The 24,412-nt window shown below is 31.0% G+C and overlaps 2 protein-coding genes across 3 annotated transcripts in view; one reads left to right on the top strand and one right to left on the bottom strand.

Annotated features, from left to right (window-relative positions):
- The window catches only part of LOC105203111 (fatty acyl-CoA reductase wat), a 32,187-nt gene extending 11,678 nt beyond the window's left edge, over window positions 1–20,509 (bottom strand). The window contains exon 1 of one of the 2 annotated variants that reach the window (XM_026130316.2): window positions 19,904–20,509. Coding sequence is in view for 1 of the 2 variants with exons in the window: in XM_026130315.2 (XP_025986100.1) it covers window positions 19,706–19,713 (8 nt within the window). In the remaining variant the exon portion in view is untranslated. The other variant, XM_026130315.2, reaches the window with a different exon arrangement.
- LOC105203275 overlaps window positions 1–24,412 on the top strand; it is an 84,494-nt gene that overhangs the window by 14,492 nt on the left and 45,590 nt on the right. The gene's annotated exons all lie outside the window — the stretch shown is intronic.

Below are 24,412 nucleotides of genomic sequence, written 5' to 3' on the forward strand. Positions count from 1 at the left end.
TTGTATATAATTATGTATAATTATATATATATATATATATATATATATATATTTGTATATAATTATGTACAATTATTTATATATAATTGTATTTTTTCCCACAAAGTATTTCAGCAATATTGCAAAAACATTGAAGATTTTGCAGCAATACTGCAGTGCGCGAATTAGAACAAGCTTATATGGAATGTTTCAACACTGGAATATTCCATATAAGCTTATTTTTCTATTTCTAATTCGCATACTGCAGCAATCGAAGTTAGGAGAGAAAACGCTCACTAATTGATAATGACTCTTGCTCAGTTACGACATTCCAGATCAGTTCCCACTTAACCACTGATCAACTTCTAGCCTTGAGAAATACTCAGAGAAAACCCTGTCTACCTCGAAGATAAAGAGACTGTTTAGAGCCTTGTTGACGGCCCGGCTAATATTACTAATTGGGAAATCTCGTACAATTTTTTTATAGATACTGACTACAATCATTTAAACACTACAAATGCTTTAAAGCGTTTGATTAACTAAGTAGAACACAAAATTTTACAAATTGACCAATCAAAAGATGTTTCAAATGATGCATTTGCAGCCTCAAATTGACCGTACCCACTATTCAGACACCTGGCACGTCATGACAGGTCATGACGTCATTCTACTTGGGGAAACGCTCACTAATGGGTAATGACTCTGACGTACTCTGCTATATACGATGCTGGAAGGGATAAGAAAAGGCAACATAAAAGAAAGAAAGACTATAATTATCAATTATGAAACGTTGAGATTAAAGAGAATCTTTTTGTGAGAGACTGTTAGGAGAGACACATTTTATTTATAAGAACAGACAGAACTTTAGGACCTGAGCAAGATGGCTGTAATAGAGTCGTAGTTATAATCGTAAATCCAACGTACAAACAATTAATCGTCAATTGTATCGATGCCATATAATTGACAATTAACGTCAATTATTTTCGTATGACAACGACATAATTGACGATTAACGTCAATTGTATGTACGTTGGACTTACAACCATCTCAGATTTACGACTAACCTTACTTATTTTGATTGTTCGGAATGCTTGCGTTTCTTCTTTCCATTTCAGTAAGTTTAAAATGAAATTTGAACTAAAATAAAATTTGAATTTGCTTTGAAACTTGTTGTTTATATTCTAGACGCAGGGAAATTATATCAATATTCAAACCGAATCGTTTGTATTCTCACGAATTAATTCATTTTCTTTTTTTCTTCTGGTAGCGATCTGTGGATTTCCCCATTACAAATCGAAATACTACGTGATCAAATTTCTATCACCGGACTTCCAAGAATTCAAAGTCCAACCGTATTATTTAAAAGACGGTTTCTTGAGAGTGACTCAGAGGACGGCAATAGCCGCAGGAGATTTAGGAGAAAAAAAAAATTCCCAAGATCTAAATTCAACAACAAAAAGAAAGCAACTAGTTGAAATCTAAATTATTTGACAGTAGACAATTTCTTTAATAAATTTAAAAATGCTTGACAATATTTTAAATTATTTAAGATATATTTAATAAAGAACGGTTCCTATAATTTTTTCTTCAATTAAAAAATTTATTAATTTCAGATATTTGAAGTTTCCTTGAAAAGATTTTACACTGTAAAGAAAAGAAATAAACAAGAGACCAAAAATGTTATAAATATTTTACAAATTCAAGAATCAAATATTAGAATTTTGCAATACAAGTTTAATATGTTTAAAAAAAAAGCAGCAGCGCTTATCAGGTTTTATTAGAGTTGCATGAATTATTTATTAAAGTTTATGAGTATAATACTTGGAGAGAGTTACCATATGCTTCTGCATACTGGACGCTGCAACGTTTATCGCGCGATAAGAAGCGACATAACAACATTAGGCAATCGAATATTTGCTACGAAATGTTTCGCGTGGAAAATGTTAAACCTAATTCAACTTTGATTGCTTACTTTCGCTGCGTTATTGCATCCAGTGCAAAAGAAGCTGTAAGTGGCGCGTGGTAAAAAAAAAAAAATTGCAACGGATGTAATATTTCAAATGTGCGTACTTTATAGGTGTGAAAAAAAATATTGTATAGTTATCTTTGCAGTAAAGAAATAGCAATACGGTCGTACGCTCCTCTGCGCGAGGAGCAATCCATTAAAAAGAAAAGCCGTCTCCCAAATATTTCGCCGAGTGAGAAAAAGGTAAATATCTTCTCGACGAAGGACGCCGTTCGTCGAAGTGGATCCGGTACGTAACGTTTGAACAAGACTCGCGGCACGGCTCACGCTCTCATCGACGGCAATACGCATATTTACGCGGTATGTACAGAACGTCTTCTCGCCAGAAAGCGATGTTTGCCGAGTCCGCTTTTTCAAGAGCTTCTTCCGATACGTAGCGGAGTGCATGCAAAGTCGGTTACCGCGGTGATGCATGCGAAGCTGCGTCGCGTCATCCGTGATTAGCGTAAACGAGCGACAATGTTTGTTACGCATGAAACATTAACGCAGGTTACACCTGCGAAGGAGTCATTTTTTATTGCATTACGATCGAACAAAAAGTCTTCTCGCAGCACACCCACCTGTCGCGCGAAGCGGCACGCGGACGGACGAGGACTCTGCGTTTGCAGAACGAAGAGAGCCGGGACGGGAAAATCGTTGCACTCGTACCATTAATCTCCTGTCGGTTCTCTCCGTCCGTTTCTCGGTTTTTTGCTTTCGCGATTTACCGCCCACGTTTATTCCTCGCGTGAATAATGCATAACCGAAACGTTGCTCTCTACCTCAATCTCTGGAATGTCTTTCTACATACATATATCATCGCAATAAAAAAAAAAAATTGTTTCATGAAAGGAATAACAGGGCATTTCTCTCATGTTTTATGAATATTATTTAAAAGCATCGGATTTTTTTTTGTTCGGGGATTTATAAGCGAGCGGTTTATCGCCAAAAAGTCGCTTATATTATAAGAACAGAATAGATAAATCTATTTTTAGTTCACATGCTAACTATTTTTTTAAAAGTTGCATTAAATTTAATAAGATTTAGATCGAGAGCAATCTTTTGTAAGCACGGCCAATATTTGTTGAAGATGGCTCGATAGATGAACCGAAACGTTCGATTTATCGTCCAATACATCGTTGTGTAATTATTCAATTATATTTTGTGTTATTTTTTGCGGTATTTTTACTGCGTTTGATTCGTATCTGATGCTTTATTTTCTTATTTTTATTGGCATTATCACGAGTCTTATGTCTTATGTCTTATATCAGAATTGTCCAGGATTTGTACTTTTGGAATTGAAATAGAAATGTGTAGATGTTTATGCCTATTGCCGTTCCTATTTCTCACTTCATTGCTGTTTTGTCATTTGTTCAGTGATATATACATATATGTTTTTTAGTCACGATACACTAATTTGGTTAGTGACTACATCCTTCTTAATTAGAATCAATGAAAAATAGTGAATAGTCTCTAATAACGCAATTATATGTATAGTATTACAACTTGCAATCAGTAAAATTCCACTAATTCAAATATAGCAGATAATGCGGAAAACTACTTAATTCGTGCATATAGATTATTATCTCATAAATAATTGGAAAATCTCCTAACAAAGATAACATAAATTATATATTCCGTCACGCACAAGATACATAAGAATTATATAAGTATGTAGTTCCTACTTATATTGTGATTCCATTCTGTAATTTATGTATCAATACCAATCATATAAGTGTATATTTAAAATAGTCATATAAAATTGTACTTTTTGTTATACCTACTAATACATATATATATAATTCATGGATAATATTGTTTATAGTTAAATATATTATAAATAATATTTTATGAATCGTATCAGTGTAAGATAATCGCGCTCTTTGGCAAAACAGCAATGAAGTGAGGAATAGGAACGGTAATAGGTATAAACACCTACACATTTTTAATTTCAATCCCAAAAGTACAAATCCTGGACCACTTTGTTTTATATTAAAAAAAAACATCCATATACACTTTAACTTTTTATATAGTCGTTGAATAGTTATAATTTTTTTTTTTTAATATAAACTTGGAATAAAAATTCGGAAAAAATTATGTAAGTTTAATTGGATTAAAATAAATATTTTTTTTTACTTTTGCACATTTTTAAAAATTAATAGTTTTTGAGATAAAAAATGTTTAAACTTGAAAAATAACTATTTTTATGATTTTTTTCTCATAAACTAATCAGTATAAATAAAAAACAAAAATGATTTAAAACGTAAACGAATCGAGTACAATTATTTTTAGCCACTAAAACGTTGATTGATCGGTTAATGAACGAAGGTTGGAATAAATTGCTCGTTTATTAGATTTTCCATACAAATCCTACAATCATCTTTTTCTCAGCCAATTTTAGATTTCATGACGCAAAAGCAGCTATTATTTTATATCAAGAAACAGATTCAGTTGTATAAATGTATACTTAATAGAAAATACCTTTCTGCACCCATTCTCTAAATCTAAATTAGTGGAATTTTATTGATTTGCAGTGTTATACTTATAACTATGATGAATAATCATCAGTGACTATTCACTGTTTTTCAGTGATTCTGATTAAGAAGGGGGTATTCCGAGGGGAAATTCACAGCCGGCATTGGTGTACAAAATTTCGGCAGTGGACTGCCGAAAAAAGTAAGCAGTGACCTATAATATTGACGGCATTGTCGTCAGTGGTTGGGGAATGGTGAGCTCACTTCAGAGTCGGTTTTTCGATCATGGGGTTGAGCACAAAAATTTTTTCTTGCATATTCCGAAAGTACATAAATAAAAGAATATTTTAAGCCTATAATCAATTTCATAATTGCTTTCTTTCTGGTAGTTTACTCTTGTACCTGAACGGTGGGGTGCTCACTTCAGGGTCGGTTTTTCGATCACGTGGTTGAGCACAAAAATCTGGTCTTGCATATTTCGAAAGCACATAAATAGGAGAATATTTTAAGCTTATAATCAGTTTCAGAATTGCTTTCTTTCTGGTACTTTACTCTTGTACCGTTAATGTGTATTCGTACTTTCGGGACGATTTTCTGGTCGAAGAGATTGAGTACGAATATTTATTTATATATCGTTGGAAAGCACATAAAAAGCACTTAATTCTAGTGTATTTATTTTTTTATTTTATTAATTATTTATATGAGTTGGTGCTGGCTTAACGTTAAACTGGCACCCCCACCTTCAATCTCATTTTCCTGCTAAACCGCTCGAGCACAAAAATTTCAAATAGGGTACATAATTAGCACATAAAAAGCACTTAATTTTGGCATAAGTGGCGTTTCGATTTTTTGTGGTGGGGGTGCTAACTTAACAGACATTGTTATTTTTAGTATTCTATTGTTTGAAGTTAGGTATACCTATGCATAAGACATCACATAATAATGTGCAATTACAGTAAAATGTATAGAATTTTTAAAGAATGTTTAAAATTTATTTTGATTACAAACAAATACAATATCAAGGTCATTATTTTGATTATTTTTATTATTATTTTTAGTGTTCCATTGTTTGAAGTTATATGCATAAGACAGCACATAATAATGTGCAATTACATTAAAATGTATAGATACAGTTCGTAAATAAAATTTTTGGAAGTTTTTTGTATAATTGTGTAGAATACTTCGGGAAAGCTTTAGAATTCTTGTGCAGGCATTGGCGTATGATAATGGGCACGCGGTAGTGTTCATAATTGCATGGCATTGCCTTAATTTTAATATAGGATTGACGGCATTGTAGGCATTGACTAACAATAAGCATTGTCGGCAGTGTACAAAAATGTCGACAGTGTTTTACAGCAATGCCAAAAATCGGCATTGGTGTACAAAATTTTGGGTTGTGAATTCCCCCTCGGGGTATTCTCACCGAATCAATGTCACTAAAAAACAGTGCATATATCACTGAATAAAATAGTTATAAGTGTATCACCGAAAACAGACTATTCACTGTCTTTCAGTGAATAATATTGATTTCAATTTAGAGAGTAGGATTTAACCCATCTCAATATCTGTACGATTAGTCAAGCGTTTCTCATCCTATTCAAATAGTATCATGGTTAAAGAGAGATCACACCGTAAAAAATTATGCTCACGAGCCACATGATGACAGCATCGAGCGAAAGAGATTTACGTCCGTTCTACACAATAAATCGACTGTTTCTGTAAAGAAGTAACAGTCATTATATAATAGTAGCCTTAAAAACTAGCTCCTGTATTGATTTTTAAATTAAGTGGCTGAATATCGCCCCATGCGTCAAATTTACAATATGACGTTCATCATTCACGCTTTCGTGCATTAACATCTCTTTTACATATGTATTGAAATGTCCATTATTTATCATAAATGATGAAAGTCTCATCAGTGTAACGGCTGACTGAAATCACCAGAATAACATCTGTCAAAGCAAATTTAAATTTTACTTCTAATCCAAATTTAAATTTATTGAAGCTCACTCGATAAGATTAGATTTTTTGCACAAAATGATACGTTAGATTTACAAACAGTTGTTTGTAATGTATTTCTTGTTTTACATTTCATTAATTATCACGTAACTGAAAAAACTTATTTGTTCATATCTTTTAATCAAATGAAGCTTTTAATAAAGAATAAATTTTCTGTTTAAGATTATATAATACTCAAGATATTTACATAAGTGCGAGAAATTATGTAAAAAATATGGAAGACATAAATAATGAAATACAATTTGAATAGGTATTTGTAATTTTTGTATACTGTGATTAAACAATTAAAGCTAACAGTATTAATGATATATCACGATAAAAGCAGACAATTATTCAAATATCGTTGCTTTAAATATTCATTTTAAAACGAGTGCTTTTTTTACTTTTTACTTTTTCTTACCGTGTTTCACTTATGTTTCATGATATTAAGGGTACTTTCATTTAGTAATACAAATCCACACAAGCATCGTTCTGTCTCTCTTTGTTACCCCTAGTGTCATCTTACGTAAATAAATGGAAAGATTAATAATAAAAAGACTCCAACATAACATGTGTGTTTGTATGTGTGTATGTACAGTGGATAGACAAAATGTCTACACTTAAGAAATACGCTATTTATTTTATTATTATAATAAGAAGTTGGCTTTCATCATCATTATCTTGCTTTTAAAATTACAGAGTTTATCCTCGTTTGAAATAAGGCTATATAACGCTCAGCCATCAATGTTATACCAGTGTTCTTGTAAAATTTTCCAAATATATTGGAAGAGAAAATCTGTTTTTTACTATACTCTTTAAAATTGCTCACAATGATATTTATATTAGGTAATTACATTAGTAGGGAAAAAGTTTGTTGAAGTTTTGAAGAACAAAGGATATTTTTGGAAAATAGTATGAGAAGCATATTTCTTCCTCTATTTATATAATCAATCAAGCATTTACGATGTTCTATTAAAAGAATAGTATGACATTCCATTCATGACTATTCAAGCATCTTATTCCAGACAAAGATAAAATTTGTATTAAAGACAATTATTGGATTAAAATCTCTTATTAATAAAGAAGAAAGTGTATTTTCTGGGTGTTCACATTATTTAGTCTGTTTTCTATACATATCGTAGAGTAAAAAGAAATCGTAAAGAAGTTTTTAAAAAAGGAATTTTGTACGATAATATTTCCTCTTTAAAATGCATTTTAGAAACTTTTCTACGATTTTTTTTTACCGAGATATTTAACTTTTTGTAAGATGCAAAGTTATAAAGTATAATGTACACAGAGAAAAAATTTTGTTTCATCAACAGCATCAGTCCAATTGAAAATATATTGTTAATTCTATAACAGTAGTAATGAAACAAAATAGTTAAAAGTAAAAACAATATTAAACATAGTTTAATGAATAAAATTTGAATCAATTATATATAACAATTTGTGATTCGGCGTTTAATTAAAACATGTTTTAATTCATACGTTAAAGTATTTTTTAGTGTATAAATCTAGCAGCTTTGTTAATATTTAAATTCGTTAATATTTAAATTTCTAGAATTAGGGTCTTTAGCCTTAATAGATCCTTGATGTGCCAATTAAGATGATACTAATTAATTCTATCAAACTAATTATCAGGGAATGGAAAGTTACTTTTCAAAAGTAACTTGTTATCGTTACTCGTTACCGAATCAAAAAAGTAACTAGTTACCGTTACTCGTTACTGACTCAAAAGTAACTCGTTATCGTTACCGTTACATAAGTAGTAACGATTCGTTACTTTGTCGTTACTTTTTTAATTTTAAAATAAAATTAGATTATGTTTCAAAATTTTCATATAATTCTAAACCTACAATTCATAAAATAAATAAAACTACAAAAATTATATAGGATTTTCTGAATAGGATTCATATAGAATTTGTTAAATATAAACTACATACATTTTTTATCGATATTTTAAATAGGAAGTTAAATAATTACGTCACAAAGATTTGACTTTTGTCTGAAGGTTTTACTTAATTTGTAATGTAATGTAAAAATTAAACCGTCAAAATGTTTTACTTTATATAGTATTACATTTTTATCGGTATTAATTTACTATTTACTTTTAACAAAAGTTGACATCTGTAAAGTTCGTTTTTATGATAATACAATTCTGTGATTGGTTTATTTTTGGGAACTATTCTTCAAAACGATCTTAAATATAATATAATACAACAAACTATAAATATTGATTGAATAATAAACATTAAAAATTATATTATAAATTAAAAAGTAACGATAAAGTAACTATTAAATTCGTTACCGTTACTAAAAGAATGTAACTACGTTACCGTTACAGTTACAAAAAATAAAAATTAACGCCGTTACTAATTCGTTACCAAAAAAAGTAACTGTAACGGTAACGCCGTTACAAGTAACTCATTACTTCGAATCCCTGCTAATTATAATATAAGCAAATTCGGTGGAGAGTGAAGGACAAATTTTGTACGCATACCAAAAACGCGATCGGGTGAAAGTCGATCGTGAACTTCGACGTTTCTTTCCTATTGAATAAAAGTCTGAATGAGACAGCCGTCTTTAATGTGTCGAGTTGTATAGGTGTAATGACGAAACGAAAAGAAAGCACAAGCGAAAAGGTGCAGACGCGTACCATGGGACTCTGGAAATTAGAAATCTTTTCGCTGTATTGTATGATTGTAATTTAAATTTTTCTTAATATAAAATATTCAATAACATTATTGTAAATAAATAATACAATATTTAATCAAATTATTTTAATTATTTGCGAAACTGCAATTCAGTAAAGATACAAAAATACAATATACAAATTAGAGTTGAAATGCGATAGTCTAAACTTTAAAAAACTCATTTCTATTTCAATAACTGGATTTCAGGTAAACAAAATTATGAAAAGAAGATCTCGTAGAGAATTTCTCTTTATATATTATTCTGCAAACGGTATATGATACTGTGTTAATTATTTTTACATATAACAAACAGGTGATCTGTGTCGTTTTTCTTTCATCTTCGAGTTCGCAGAAATGGGATGTATATATATTTTGCAATAATTTATGCCAGATATTCAAACATGTAACTAGTTATGTTACATCTGGAATAGAAAGAGCTTGGGCGCGGACAGTTTTGACGGATATACGCAGCTCCTTACTTTCTCCGACTAGAAGTGGCCATCAGACTCCGGGAATCCGGATGAGGAAGTTCAACCTGTTCTCACGTGTATAAATTTGCATTAAGTAGTATGGACGAACTAATATAGCCATGTGCGAAATCTCGTTTCTATAAAGCGTTTCAGAATCGCCGGTTTCGAATAGTATTATAATATTAAGTCGATGCTGGAGTCGTCAGTTTTACCGATAAACTCGACTTACACACGTACAATTTACAATACATACGTACGATTTACGTGAAACATCAATAGATCCTTACGTACTACTACATTGAGATCTTACGTAACATACGCACAATTTGTTAAACATTCTAGTCTCTTAAATTAGGTTTCGCGACTTAATTTTAACGATTCATCACTATTCATTCGTTTATTCTACACCTGACTGTGCCTTTATTTTGCACAAATAATGTGCATTAAAGTTGATAAGAAAATCTGTAATTTAAAATTGTTTTTCTGTTTTTGGCAAAAAATGGACCAGAGCCGTACACATTAGCTTGTGTATTTTAATTCTGTAAAATCAATCATATGAGGTATAACTTATTCAACAAAATGGTATTTTGGTCGGTATTAATACAGACGATTCCAGCATCATTTTAAATATCTGATCAAGAATTATGTCCCATCTATTTTGATTACAGGCCACTGAATATACTTTTAGTACTTTGGACATTTTATCGTTGCTTAAAGATTTTACTTTAGTAGAATTTTAACTTGAAACTGCTTCACTAGAATTAAAATTTTGCTTTAAAAAGAATTATTCAAAATTTTGACGTGCAATAAAATTTCTGTTAGTGCCAAGCTAGCTAAGAGATTTTTTTATTTCCAATAATGATAGTTCTAAGCAGTCAGCTTCTAACGCGTTAATGAATGTTTTTCGTGACACTGATGCGCAATTCTTTTTCCAAGATGGACCAGCGTTAATTACTTGCAAAAACGCTTCGTGTTTTCCCACTTAACCAAATATTACGTTAATAATCACAACTTGAATATTGAATAATGATTTAAATAATACATGACGAATTGCTAACCTGATATGCATAACATAAAATTACTATTCTACTGCAGTCTGTCTCATTTTTAGTGTCTTTAAATTTAAAGTTATAATTAAAACTCCGTTTTTTTTCCAACATAATGTAAGAATTAAAAAGTTTTATTATTTTATAATTTATTAGAATTTAATAGATACATCAATATAATCAAAAATATAATTTAATAAACTTGCACCTTCAATAAATAAATCTTGTAAATAATAATTTCTTATCACACACATACACACACACATAACATCTATCTGCTATTGCTGAATAAAAATTTTCTTTTTATCACTATAAATAAAATCTTTAAAAACAATTTTGTTTATAACAGGTGATTGAAAAATTAGGTACAAGTATAATACACGAGAGACAGCAATTAAACCGAGATGGTCGAAGCAATTGTTGGGCTTGTGGCATACAAACTTTCGAGAAAGAAAGAATCACTATGCATATATTAGTCATTGCAAATATTAACTTTTTAATTTTGAAGACAATTTCAACCGGCTATTTATCATTCGTCCGAGAATCGTTGCAGCAGCGATGTTCCGCTGTCTTCTCGTCGATCGTCGGTTTAACAGCTCACTTTCGAAGTAAGGAAGGAGGTCACAGGTGTGAGAGTAACCCCAAAAATATATTTGCACAACTCACATCGGATGAGTGAAGCCGGATGACGAGAAAGAAAGAAATTCTCGTCTACTCTCGTCCCGTACTCATTTTCGTTTTCGCTTCTACCATTTTTCCCCCTTCCCCCCTCTTCGAAAAATTTGATCGGCTCTCCCGTACGCAGGATACACTTCCGCGTCGAGGCGACTATTCCAATACGAGTTAGGCGTCGAGTTCATTACGAGCCAACGCGGAAGACTTGACACGATGGTGGCGGACGGCGCGGTGCGGCGCGGCGCGGCGCGGCGCGACGCGGCGTAACATTACGCAAACTCACAAGAAAGATTCCACTTGCACAACACCCGGCGCGTTATTACGCTCACGTAACTTTATACGTACGACGCGAGACGTCACGTCGTTACTTTTATAGCAATATCGCTTAATCGCTCGTTAAGGAGTCGCAAAACTTTATTTCGCGGCCGCGTCCTCGTGGAATGTAGAGAAGTCGCTTCCGGAACGAGAACAACCGGGTACGCGCTACGCGGACCGGAATGATACTTTCAAGGTTCCGCGGAAAGAAATAAACTGACTGATCATTGAAACGATAAAGTCATCTGCGTAGAATCGTTCACGATTTTTTAACTTTACGTAAAATGCGCGAAATTCTTTTCCATATGGTCAAAAATAATCCTGTAAGTTTAGAAATTAAGCAAAATAAATCGAGAATTTTATCTAAAATGAAGTCACGAAAAAGTAAGATAATGCACTATATCTTCTCTTTCAACATGAGGAAATACGTGTTCATTAAATATCATATTAATTAGCATCATTAAATATGATTATATTAATTGAGAATCACAAGAATGACTATAATTAAAAATATGATCTTCTCTAAATAAGTAACGAAGAATACTTATCTTAATAGGATTAACAACATGTAAACTTAATTATTGACATTTTTTTCGAAATTTTGAGATTTCATAAATTAAACATAAATAACAGAAAAAATTATAAATTGATGCTTAAATAATTGTAACTTCGTTATTGTTAAGCACATGTATAGGAAAGCCATTATCCGCATACCACTTTGGTTTTTGGATAATATCTCTTGAAACAAAATCTGAAAGAAAAACTTTAAAAACAAACTAGAAAGTGTCTTCTATTGGATGGTGTAGCAGTTTCTATAATAGTTTCGTATTTTTTGTAATAATTAATGTTTTTGTAACATAATCCAAAAAGAGCGTTTGAGAAATTGACTTTTATAATTAGTCTCTAAAAATTTATGTTTCCTTCTTTTGTCGATTTATAAATTATCTTGTCTTGAATATGTTGTTCTGCAAATTACTCACGGTTTATTTTTTTAGGAAATGAGATTTCGGTCGACAATCCGAAAACGGTGCATTGAAGGTTAGGGTGAATCTAGATGAAGGTATCACATCTGTGATCTATAATCTACTCTCACGAATAATTACTTTAAACTGTGCGATTTTACATTGTAATCCGCATTATGAAGAAGATATAAAAGAGAAAAATAAAATAGAAACAAAACAATTTTAAGATACTATAAGCGTGTAAAGTGATATAATATTATCGATAATATATTCACTATTTAAACTACACAATTTGCAAGAAAAAATTGTGCAAATTTTATTTTCACTTTTCAGGAATTCATTTTTAACAGATTTTATATAAAAAAAAAAAAAAAAAAATTACAAATGCATGGACTATGTATTTTTGTTCATAGTTATATTATATTACTTATTTCTTTAATTATCTAACCGGATCATGTTTGTATCAGTATTAATACAGTGTAATGTTTAGTTTCTGAGAAATAAAGAGGTACCGCTATAGGAGACTATACCAGTATTTACAATTTTTTCTTAGATAACGCGTTATTTTTGCCTTGAAGACTTACATCTCAATTATGTGCAACAATTATACTATTATTTGCGATTACCATTTATCTTGGACAAGTATCGCTCCACGGAAGAATATTTAATAATTATTTAACGAGCTTTAAACAGCATCTTTATCATTGTAACTAATGGCAGCGATGTTAATACGTAATCGTAATTGGATGGTACAAGCCCTTGGCTGGTCTCGCCAATTTCGTTAAATGATTTATTAATGACTACAATTCGTTATGATTGTCAGAAAAATCAACAGTTCCGCATTCGTGTCATAAATGTCTGCAATAACACTTTTTCATCCTACTCTGTGCACTTATTTACATTAACGACCGTTTTATCTCGCATATAACTATTAATAATGTGCGCTAACATAAATTATGAATATATAGCATATATGTGCAATATGAAACAAAAGAATTGATATAAAAATTTAATAAATATTAAATTATGTTAATCTTGATTATGAAAACAACTCCTTTTTGCAGAATTTCCTTTTATAAATTTAATTACTTTGCAAATCAAAATTATTATTAATTATACACTTTTTTAACAAACATTTTATGCACCGGTATATTATTTTATGATTACATTTAATATTACAAATAGATCTAATTTTCTCAATAAATGTTTAAACTTTCTAATTAGCAAGCTTGTATAATATTTAAAAATAAAATAAGGGATAAAAATTAAAGCAAGTTGTAATTTGTAAGTTGATAAATAAAAAGTAAATCAGTATCGGAGCACTACAAAACTGAACAATGTTAAAGTTATCTAATAATTTCATTATTTCATAAGCAAACGGATAAAAATTTTTTTTCGAAAAGTGACTAAAAAAAATAATTTAAGAGAACAAAAAATTTTTTACATTAAAAAATCAAATTTCTCATTTTTCTGAGAAAGAACGGCGCAGAAGTTATATGTCCAATTGTCCGAGAAAACCAGCTACTTTTATAAATCAACGCATTTCGCCAGCCATGCGCCACTGGCATAACGGTACGGATGCTGTGAATGTTCGTTGATCCCCTAACGGTACGACCTATTTTTCTTCTTGCCATAGATACAGTTCGTTTATGATTCGTCGAGCGGCACGGACGTTTCGGGCTTTGCTTAATGACGTTTGCATGGAACAAAACCATGTGCATTTAGGACGTCGAGAAAGTACGTGAAAGTGCAATCGAGCGAAAAATTATTGCGTGTTGACTGCTTAAACATTGTATGTTTATTTTTGCATCATTCGTAGAGGATTCGAAGCGCTGACGTGGAAAAGGTAGACGCACAATTGAAAGATAAAGAATTATGTAGAAAATTTATCATTTTTTTCTATAAATTTTGAGCAAATAAAAAATCCGCGCTTACGGTAAGCTGAATTGTACTTTTATTAAAACAATCGGGAAGTTTTATGATTGTATTACATAAAATTGAAGGAACTTTTATTATAAATAAATATATACAAATTATAATATTTAGTACATATAAATAGGAGGTTTTAGATCTCAAAACCTCAATACTTTAATGATTCTGACGTCCTTGCATTAATTACAAGAAGAAACATTCTTAATTTTCTTTCTTTAAAATTAAAACTAATTTAAAGTTAATTAATACAAATAATTCTAAGAATTGTTTCAGTTTACTGTAAATTTACACTTTAACTATCTGTTCAAGATCTTTAGAAAAGAACCGAGTCCCATTATACACATCGCAAGATCATATTGATGTCAAAACGTTACTCTTATTTTGACGATAAAATGGCAAGAAATAAAGTCAGCTTGCTTCCTGAGCAATAATAATTTACGTTTTCCTTCAAATTTTAACGTAGTTTCTTTCAAATCATTTATCTGATCTGTTACAATTGCGAATCAATTTACGTCTTGTAGCAAAGTTGTAAAATCAATCGAAACAAAATGGGAATCACGTTTTTCCTTTTAGGACATTTATTTTAGATAACTGCTGCAAGTATCGTATATAATAAGCTGAAATATTTAACATAATAAATAATAAATTGTTCTAAAAAGAACATTTGTGAGGAACGTATTGATTTTTGCTAAAGCTTCATAATGCCATTTTATCCTCTTTATCATAATTCAAAATTTGTTATGAGTGATTATCGACCTGTCGATCGCAAGAAATCGAACGTGGTTTTACATAGTGCAATTAGCATAACGACGATGAATAGTAATCACTTGGAGCAACACTAGGAGCAACGCAATCGTCTTGAATATCCCCTTATGTAAATCGCAGATCCGGTCGATTTCTCGTCGTGGCCAATGCAAAGAAAGAAGAGAAAGAGGCATGTCGAACGTGTCTCCTGTAGTAGATGTTATCGTCGAATTATTAGATTTTCTATGTCTCGTTGAGATTTGACCGTTAAATACGCTAAATGATTTCTTTCATAGAGTAAATTTTTACAAAAAAAAAAAATCTATATTTACTAACAATAAGTTAAATCAACGAGAGATAAATTTTATCTATTTTTTAATAATTAATCTCTCTTTCGTTATTTTCTTTTCCCATTTTTGGAATGTAAAAGATGTTGATCACTTTCAGCTATCATTTTCAGCTATCACTTTTGGCAAAATTTAGCATTTTAGCAAAATCGATAACTATTATAAAAATATACTGTCCACTAATAATTTTAACTACTAAAAAAGCCATTATTTCTTGCGAGTTTTCAAATGTTAATATTAACGAATTTATTATTCAATGTATAATTCTTGCTTTATTGTTTAAATTTATAATTAATTATAGTAATGTATGAATACTATTGTCACAGTTGTAGAAGTGTACATGCCTTGTAAATTATTAACCGAATTTTAAAGCTAATAAATTCAGTCGACTAAACTTTATAAATAATACAAGAGACATGCACAATTAGCAAAATCATTATATGTATCGCATTTGAGCAATATTAAAAGTAACGTCACCGTCTCTTTATATATGTATGTGTGTCTTATATTTAATGCATGTGGTTACTCATGTATAAAACAAAGCTTACTTACTAATTAGAAAGATTACTTTAATATAGAAATACATATGTAATAAAAAAAAGTTGTATGAAATATTTATGGAATTGCTTATCTGTAAGCACGATAATGCTCGAACAAAGATAGAAAAGTAAAATCAATATTACTAAATGTTCGCAAGAAATAAAGAATAGATTACAATGAAAATAGTTTTGTTTTATTTTTTTAACAAACGGTACGAAAAATACATATTTACAATGATAAAAAATTTATAAGGTTCGAGTTGTACGTTAATACATTTTGTACACAACTATATACGGAATGGAACTTGTTTTGGTAAAAAAGTGTTAATCAAATATTATACTTGCCGCTAAAAAATTGCGATAGTGTGTAAAGTCTATATAGAAAAATCCCATATTTCCTAGTATAAATTTTAAATTACTAAATAGTGATATTTTTAAAATTTGCGCTGCTACTCAAACAAAATAATACAGTTAAAATAATTTATTATAAATTACAAATATGTTATTGGACCGATAGTGTAACAACGCAATGATAGTAAGAAAGCCTTCTTCGGTAAGAAAGCCTATACTTCTCCGAACTCAACCAGAATGTGCGCCGAATTAATTTTCGGTCATAACACAGCATGTCGAATAAGAATTAGCAATATCACTATTTATATTAAATTAATTAATTTAATATAAATAGTCACTATTATATTATATAAATAATCACTATTTATATTAAGTTAATTAATTTAATATAAATAGTCACTATTATATTATATAAATAATCACTATTTATATTAAATTAATTAATTTAATATAAATAGTGATATTGCTAATTCTTATTCGACATGCTGTGTGTTATGACCGAAAATTAATTCGGCGCACATTCTGGTTGAGTTCGGAGAAGTATATAAAATCACATAAATAAATATAAGCACTAAGATCTAGCTACGACCGAAGAAGACTTTCTTAAAACAATTCAAATTTGAATTCGTCAAATACATTTTAATTTTCTTTTCTTTTTATTATTATTTAAGCGTTGAATTTAATACCAATTCTTTGAGACTTTTAAAAACAATTTTTTTCATCACGGCTATTTTATTTTAATCTTTTGAGCTCTTAAAAAAAGTTAATTATCCCAAACAAATTTTTTCGGCCACGGAAAAAAATTGTTAAAGTGAGAAACCATTCAGATAATTTTACTTTTTATTTCATATTCTCGAGTGTATAACGCGGCTCTCTGTGCCGAGAAAAACATTTTTTTTTTTTTTAATAAATGCGTTCGAGCATATAGTTTTTAAATAAGAGCAATTAAAACATAACCAGCAAGCATTATAAATTATAAAGGTAACGTGTGCTTGACGCTGTTTTATTATTTCTTTAAAGGTTTTATAACCGCTCTGTACGATATTTAAATATCGCCACTTGAAATACTACTTGCTTAATAAGAGAAAATCTTCTAACTGATATAACGGCTGAAAGTAGACGTGAATAGTGATCCAGCTTGCATAAGAAAGTTTTACTCATAGAACAAATATGCATATACAAATGGAAAGTTTGCATTTTGAGTATCTGTTTTAATATTTATGATCGGACTTTTTGATCCATCTTTAGACGTTGAAGAGCAATATTTGGCATCTAATTCATTTCTGCTTCTACGCTAAGAGAAAAAATTATTAAATTTTAATAGACAATTGTTCGAATACTTGCAATGAAATATTTACTAAATGTAAATAAATATTTATTTAGTACAAGAACCATTAATTAATTTAATTATCGTTTCTGTATTAAGTAAACATTTGTGTACCATAAATAAATATGTTATTGCAAGTATTCAAAGAAATATTTATTAAAATTTAGTGATTTTTTTCTCAGTATAATCATTGTTTTAAAGGTATGGGTTAAAAAAATTTTCTAACTTTTTTTCAAGGTCTTGATCAATAAAACAGAAAATAGTTATGTTAAAGAGTAATTTTTCTAAAATTTATAACTAGTAACAAAAAGTAAGATGTAACGCAAAATTACACCAGAATTTAATAAATATTAACGGATTAACTTGTATGTGTAAATTTCCGCGTGCGATATTGCGTCGTTGCTCGTAATTATCATTCTTGTTGTGCTTAGTTGCCTTACAGTTTCAGCATTAGCAACTTTATTACAGAGCACTGGAATCGCCACAGGTGATTGCTCATTATGCGAAAAGTAACCGTTGTTCAATGATACATAGTGTAAAAAAAGTCTAAGTAATATGAGAAAAACGGAGAAGCAGGGATACGAATAGGTAAAATTCCAGCAATATATGAGCAAGAAAATGGTAACAAAATGCCAAAATTTGCGAATGCCAAGCGAATAGCGTGACTGTACAAAGGGGATCGTTATCGCAATGATGTGAGATACGATTATTACAACCTTTCGCACGTCGCGTTCGTGATTGAAGTCGTACGATTGAGGATGGTTGTCGAAACGTTATGTGTGCTAACTGCATTCGTCAAAGTCAAGACACTTGCAAATTCGTAGACGTTGCGAAACTGAAAGGTTTCTCAACCGTTCGGGACAATTAAACTGTCAATGTTGGGTAAAGCACGTTCCATATCTGCCGATCCATATACGCCCATCTCAAATTCCATAAATATGCCGCCTAAGCGACGTTTATTTATTCTATAATATTTGCGTTTATTATATTGGCAAGAACTAACTGCGTAAGACAACGTAGAGAAAACGAAGATAATCAATATCGAGAAAAGAAAGTGGATACCGGCATAAAGGCGCGTGCAAGAGAGAAATCAAATACAAAAACTGTACAAATAAGTAGAATGGTACGATGTAAATACTTGAACTTTTTTTTATTTGGAAAGGAGAAAAGGCAACTATTTTGTAACTGGTAGTGAAAAGATTTACTGCCATGCCTTGAATTTCCGTTCAATACTTTTCTTCTGGACTCACGAGTTTTAGTCGAGAAAAATCCGTTGAATTCACTTTAAAGTTCACCGTCAGCAAGAAAAATTTAATCTACTTTTACTGAAAAGTGGATTAAGCAGATCTCTTAATATCAAAGTGTTTAAATTGTAGAACATGTCAGGCGCGCGCAAAAGTGAAATTTAATCGCACGAAATATAATCGACACGATATTCATGTAACCAGATAAGCTTTAGGAACAATATACCGCACATTCGTGCGGTATAAGATTGCGAGTTTTGCGAGATATACATTTTATATTCTAAAGTCAAATATAGAACATCGACCCGAATGTGAAAAGACAACATGAAACAAAACGCATTATAGATCATAGCTAGATCTTTGTGCTGATATTTATTGCGTGATTCTATATACATTTTCAAGTTCACGGAAACTGTACGCCAAATAATGTTTCGGTCTTAAAACACGGTCCTAGATTGAAGAATTAGTAATGTCACGATATTAAATTGAAAATCAATTTGATAATAACCGATTTTAACAAATATATTCTAAAATCTGTCAAATTCAATCGAGCAAACAAGGTCTCCTCGAGTCTGTTAAAGGGGTGCGTTTCAATGAGACTTACGTCGCCATCAGCAGATGAGTTTCAATCGCCTTGTATCCTCGCGGAAGTAAGGAAGTCGACTGGAGAACGATTCGATCGAGGTAACATAATAAACAAAGCTATGACTAGAAAAAATCGCGTGTCGCGGATACGTTGCGAGATAGATGTTTGCGCGAACGTGTCTCGCGTATCGATCAGCGATGTTAATCTTCCACTGACCTTATTGAATGGCGAGAGATGATAAAGAAAAAGAATCCGTGCTCGGATCGTAGCGGCGATGACAGCGGACAGGCAGGCAGGCAGTCAGTCAGTCAGTCAAGCGAGCAGGCACAGGCCAGGTAGGCAGGCAGCCAAGACGAGCGAACGCGCTGGCAGGTGCTCAGGCAAATAGGTAGGCAATCAGACGGACGTGAATACCGGTAGGTATATATGTAATAACTTTCTCCTCGCGCGCGTGGATCTATCGATCCTCTTTTCTACCTCGGCGACTTGTCGCGAGTAAAACAGCTCGCATTTTGTCACTCCCGCTGAACCGACGCGGTCCTACTTTTCCCACCTCCACTTTCGTACCCCTTCTTCAGTGGCACCATGTCCTACCTTCGGCTTGTCTTCCTCCGCGTCCACCACCTGCGTCAGCACTCGTCATATGGAATAAAGGAAAGGATGAACCGGAGGTACATATCCTAAAAAATTTTAAAAATCTCATTGTCAGAGCAAATGTGTCTTTTCTGCGTCGTTATTTCAGATCTCACGGTTTGTCAAAAAATTAATATACAAATTTATCTTTATTTAGTTCCTAAAGAACTTCAATGAGAATAAAGTTCTCTGTTGAAATATGATTTATAGTACAGATGATTTCGAATTTCGATTCTATTTATATCGCATTTATACACAGACATTACCTATTTTTCGCGAAGCGCTGCTTCCTCCGAGATATGCCCTGCGACGAACACGCGAGGGTGAAGAAATCGTGTAGAAAAGCTCGGATGTTATTGGTTATTATTAATTAGCTGTCACAGCGTTGCATCATTTGGAATGACAGAAATAAAGTCGGAATGCGGAAGCATTTATCGTCGCATTATAAAGTTGTATATTGTATCTTGATGATTAACTTGTTTCGTAATGTGTAAACTTTACAAAAATAACTTCGTACATTAGTTGAAAATCTTGCCGGAATATTGTAAATTAGTGTTATCGCTTATCATGGAAAATGTAAGTAACAATTGCGAACTCAAAAGACTTTTACAGCATGTTAATTTAATTTTACATTAAATTTAACATTTTTTTTTCTAGAGAAAAAAAATAAGTAATGATTACTCGTAATAAACTAAAACAGAAGCCGTGAGTTACATAGATATCATTTATCCTTCGAAATTAATTTTATTGTACAGTTTCTCTCGCAGAGGCAAATTTATTATTTCTATTGGATTATTCTCTATTTTATTACTCTACTATACTTAATATAACGTTATTTAAATTTAAATTAAAAATCTCAAAAACTCTCAGAACAAATGTGATATTTTTTTTGCGACGTTAATTCAGATCACACGGTCTGTCAAAAAACCCGTCTAAATTTAAAAGTAATTCTAGACTTTAATGAAAATAATGTTCTCTATTGAAACATGATTTACAGCACATATGATTCCGCATTTCTATTCTATTTATTCCGCAATTATGCACAGACATCACATATATATTATAGCTGATTAAGCTGAGTAAAATCGTATTTTAATCTTCGAAGCACAGCCTTAGGGGATTTTTAAATCTCGACTCTTTGAAACGTAGAATAGACGGGATATCCTACGAATTAATGATTATCAATGTAGATGGAGTTTTTTTTTTTTTTTTAAATTCTTTGAGCGAAAAAGACTTATTGCGTTACCGGAATCGCGCAGACCGGTTCCATGGATATTTTAAACCGATTAATAGCGGTTACTCGGACAAGACGTTGCGTTGTGGAGGGGATCAGATCCGTTCGCGGGTGCGCAAAAACATCTTCACACTTAAGAGGATGCTAAAGTACCATTACCGACATTTACAGTGCATTAAATATTTTTGGATTGGCTTTACAGAATCACAAAAACTTTTTTTAGAATTGAAATACGCGTAAAAAGAAAGGGTGCTCAGGTCAATTTTATAAGAAAATCGAACAAAAATTTAATAAATCATTAAAAATTCACTCGTATAGCCGTCATCTGAGGTTAACTTTACCTTAATACAGAAGTTGTGTAGCTCGTGCGTACAAAATGATAGTAGAGCACCCTTCAGAAAACATGCACGAATAACACTGACCTTGCAAAGTTACGATTGAACGCCTAACAAAAAAGATACGCTAATGTGCTTTTACCACGCGCATATTTCGCTCAGCGAAGCTGAACTGTCATAAACAGAGCAATATGGAGCCCAACAGTAGTTGATAGGACTTTTCGCAGAAATAATCAAAAAACAAAGACAGATCTATGCAATGGACAAAGAGCAATAGCCTGGTCTTGCTCGAAAAATAATCTACAGTGATCTGTAGGACCGACGTCGAGGAAGTTCTTCTGTTACTTTAGCATCCTCTTAAGAGGTCTCAGCCAGAACTAGGTGGCCTAACTGCGATTCCAAGCTAGCTGGGCAACATACCGTTTCTTGAGAAGGTTCTGAGAAGATGTAGTAAAATGAAATATCACTTCACTAAATATTCATATAAATAAAAACGATGACAAGTTAATGAAATTTACTTTAGATAGATTCTAGGTATATATTAATATATAATATTCATTTTCAAAACGGTGTATGCATAAACGTATTTATGAATTATACATTATTATGGTTTCTTACGAAGATTCACGAAAACATGCGGCACATCAAACTTTATATCAAAAAATGATTGAAAAAGTTACAAAGATATTAATATTTTAATTAAAAAAAAAAATTGTAAGGTTCCAGAAATAAATGAGCATGGAAATATACGGTGATATGTATGCAGACATTAAAACGTCATAGATTAGCTGTAAAATTGTACAGTCAGATCCGATATTTTTAAAAGTAAAATTAGAACATGCATAAACAATATATAAGATGTTATTAAACGTTATCAAAAACATTTCATTAATTTAATTTTACGCGGTTAAAGCCAAGTAGGTTACATGGAATCCAAATGCGTGCTAAAATGAAAAACATCATATTCTCATTAAGAAAAGTCTTTTTGCTGAGATTGTATAACCAATACATGCTTAGTATTGCTAATCCGATTAGCATTTTATCGTATATTTCACATGTCTTGAGTCATCAATTTTCATTTTATTTGTTTATTACTGGTGTTACGATATTTTGCATCTTCAGAATCGATCAATTCAAACAGCGAGATTTGATTAATATTTACTGTTTTATAAATTAATTTAATAGACAAATTTTTCATTATCAAAAATAAATGAGCGTGTGATTTAAACAGGTATGATAACTATAAATTCATTTTTCAATTATATTGACGGACCAATTACATAATCCAAATTTCTTCAGAAATTGATTGACGCAGGAGACACGTGACAGAATAAGTAAATAAAACATGTAAACTTTCCAATCAAATATTAATACAAATATAAGGAATATATTAATGTTTTCTGGTTTTTATTATTTGGTAATATTACAATTTGCATTAGAGATACATAGTAAATATATTTTTTTTATTGCAATAATTAGTTTCATTAAAATTTATTGAAATTTATAGGACAGATTAAGCCATAAAAATTGACCAATCACAGTCAAATGTGAAGATCATATTCGACTGTGATTAATCAATTCTTATGGCTTATGACTTGTGACTTACCCACTAATAGCTTATTGTAGAAAGGCCTTGAAAGATAAAGGTAAAATTTATCATAATATATCCCTAAGAGCTTATTAAAGAAAAGAAAACAAGAAATTATGTATCCTTTCTGAAAAAATCCGTGTTAAATCGATAGTCGCAGTCTCTCGAAGTTTATTGTTGCCGCTTTTCCAAAATGCTCATTGGTTCTCGCGTTGTGCTTACTTCGTGAGCTGCTGTCATCGTGGAGATTGCATTTTGACAGTTATAGTTTTAACTACGTTATAGCTGCGCGCGCGCGCGTGTGTGTATGTGTGTGTGTGCGCGCGCGCGTGCGTGTGTGCGTGTGTACGTGTATAATACTAAATATACTAAATTAAAAATGGGAAAAAATGTCCATGTAATCATGTAGATTTATTATAAAAAATATATATTTAGTTAAAAGTATAAATATTTTAATAAATTGGTAAATAGATATGGTAATTGGTGCACACAAATAAAAAAAAATTTTTTAATTTTATAAAAAGTTTGAAAATTTTATAAATTTTTTCACATTTTTTATATTATATAAATTTGTACTCATTTCTTTTATACTTTACCTGTTTATATCATTACTATTATTTTTATTTTATCTCCCTTTTTTAAATTTTAGTCATCATAATCTTCTGTATCGAAGTTTGATACGTGAACTTCCAATTTGTATCTTCCGTCAGTTATTGAACCGCAACCTATCTTTTTATTTAACTTATTATTATATAATGTTACAAAATTTGTTTTGATATAACCTTCTATCACTATAATAATTATTTATTGTTAAAGAAGAATTTTATTTTATATTAAAATGTTAATGTGATGCATTAAAAAATGTGATGTATTGTATAATTAATTTTTGTTAGTATTGTCGACTTTCTTTATTTATATAATAAATTGATAAACCT

The sequence above is a fragment of the Solenopsis invicta genome, chromosome 7, assembly GCF_016802725.1.
Source record: "Solenopsis invicta isolate M01_SB chromosome 7, UNIL_Sinv_3.0, whole genome shotgun sequence".
NCBI lineage: Eukaryota > Metazoa > Arthropoda > Insecta > Hymenoptera > Formicidae > Solenopsis > Solenopsis invicta.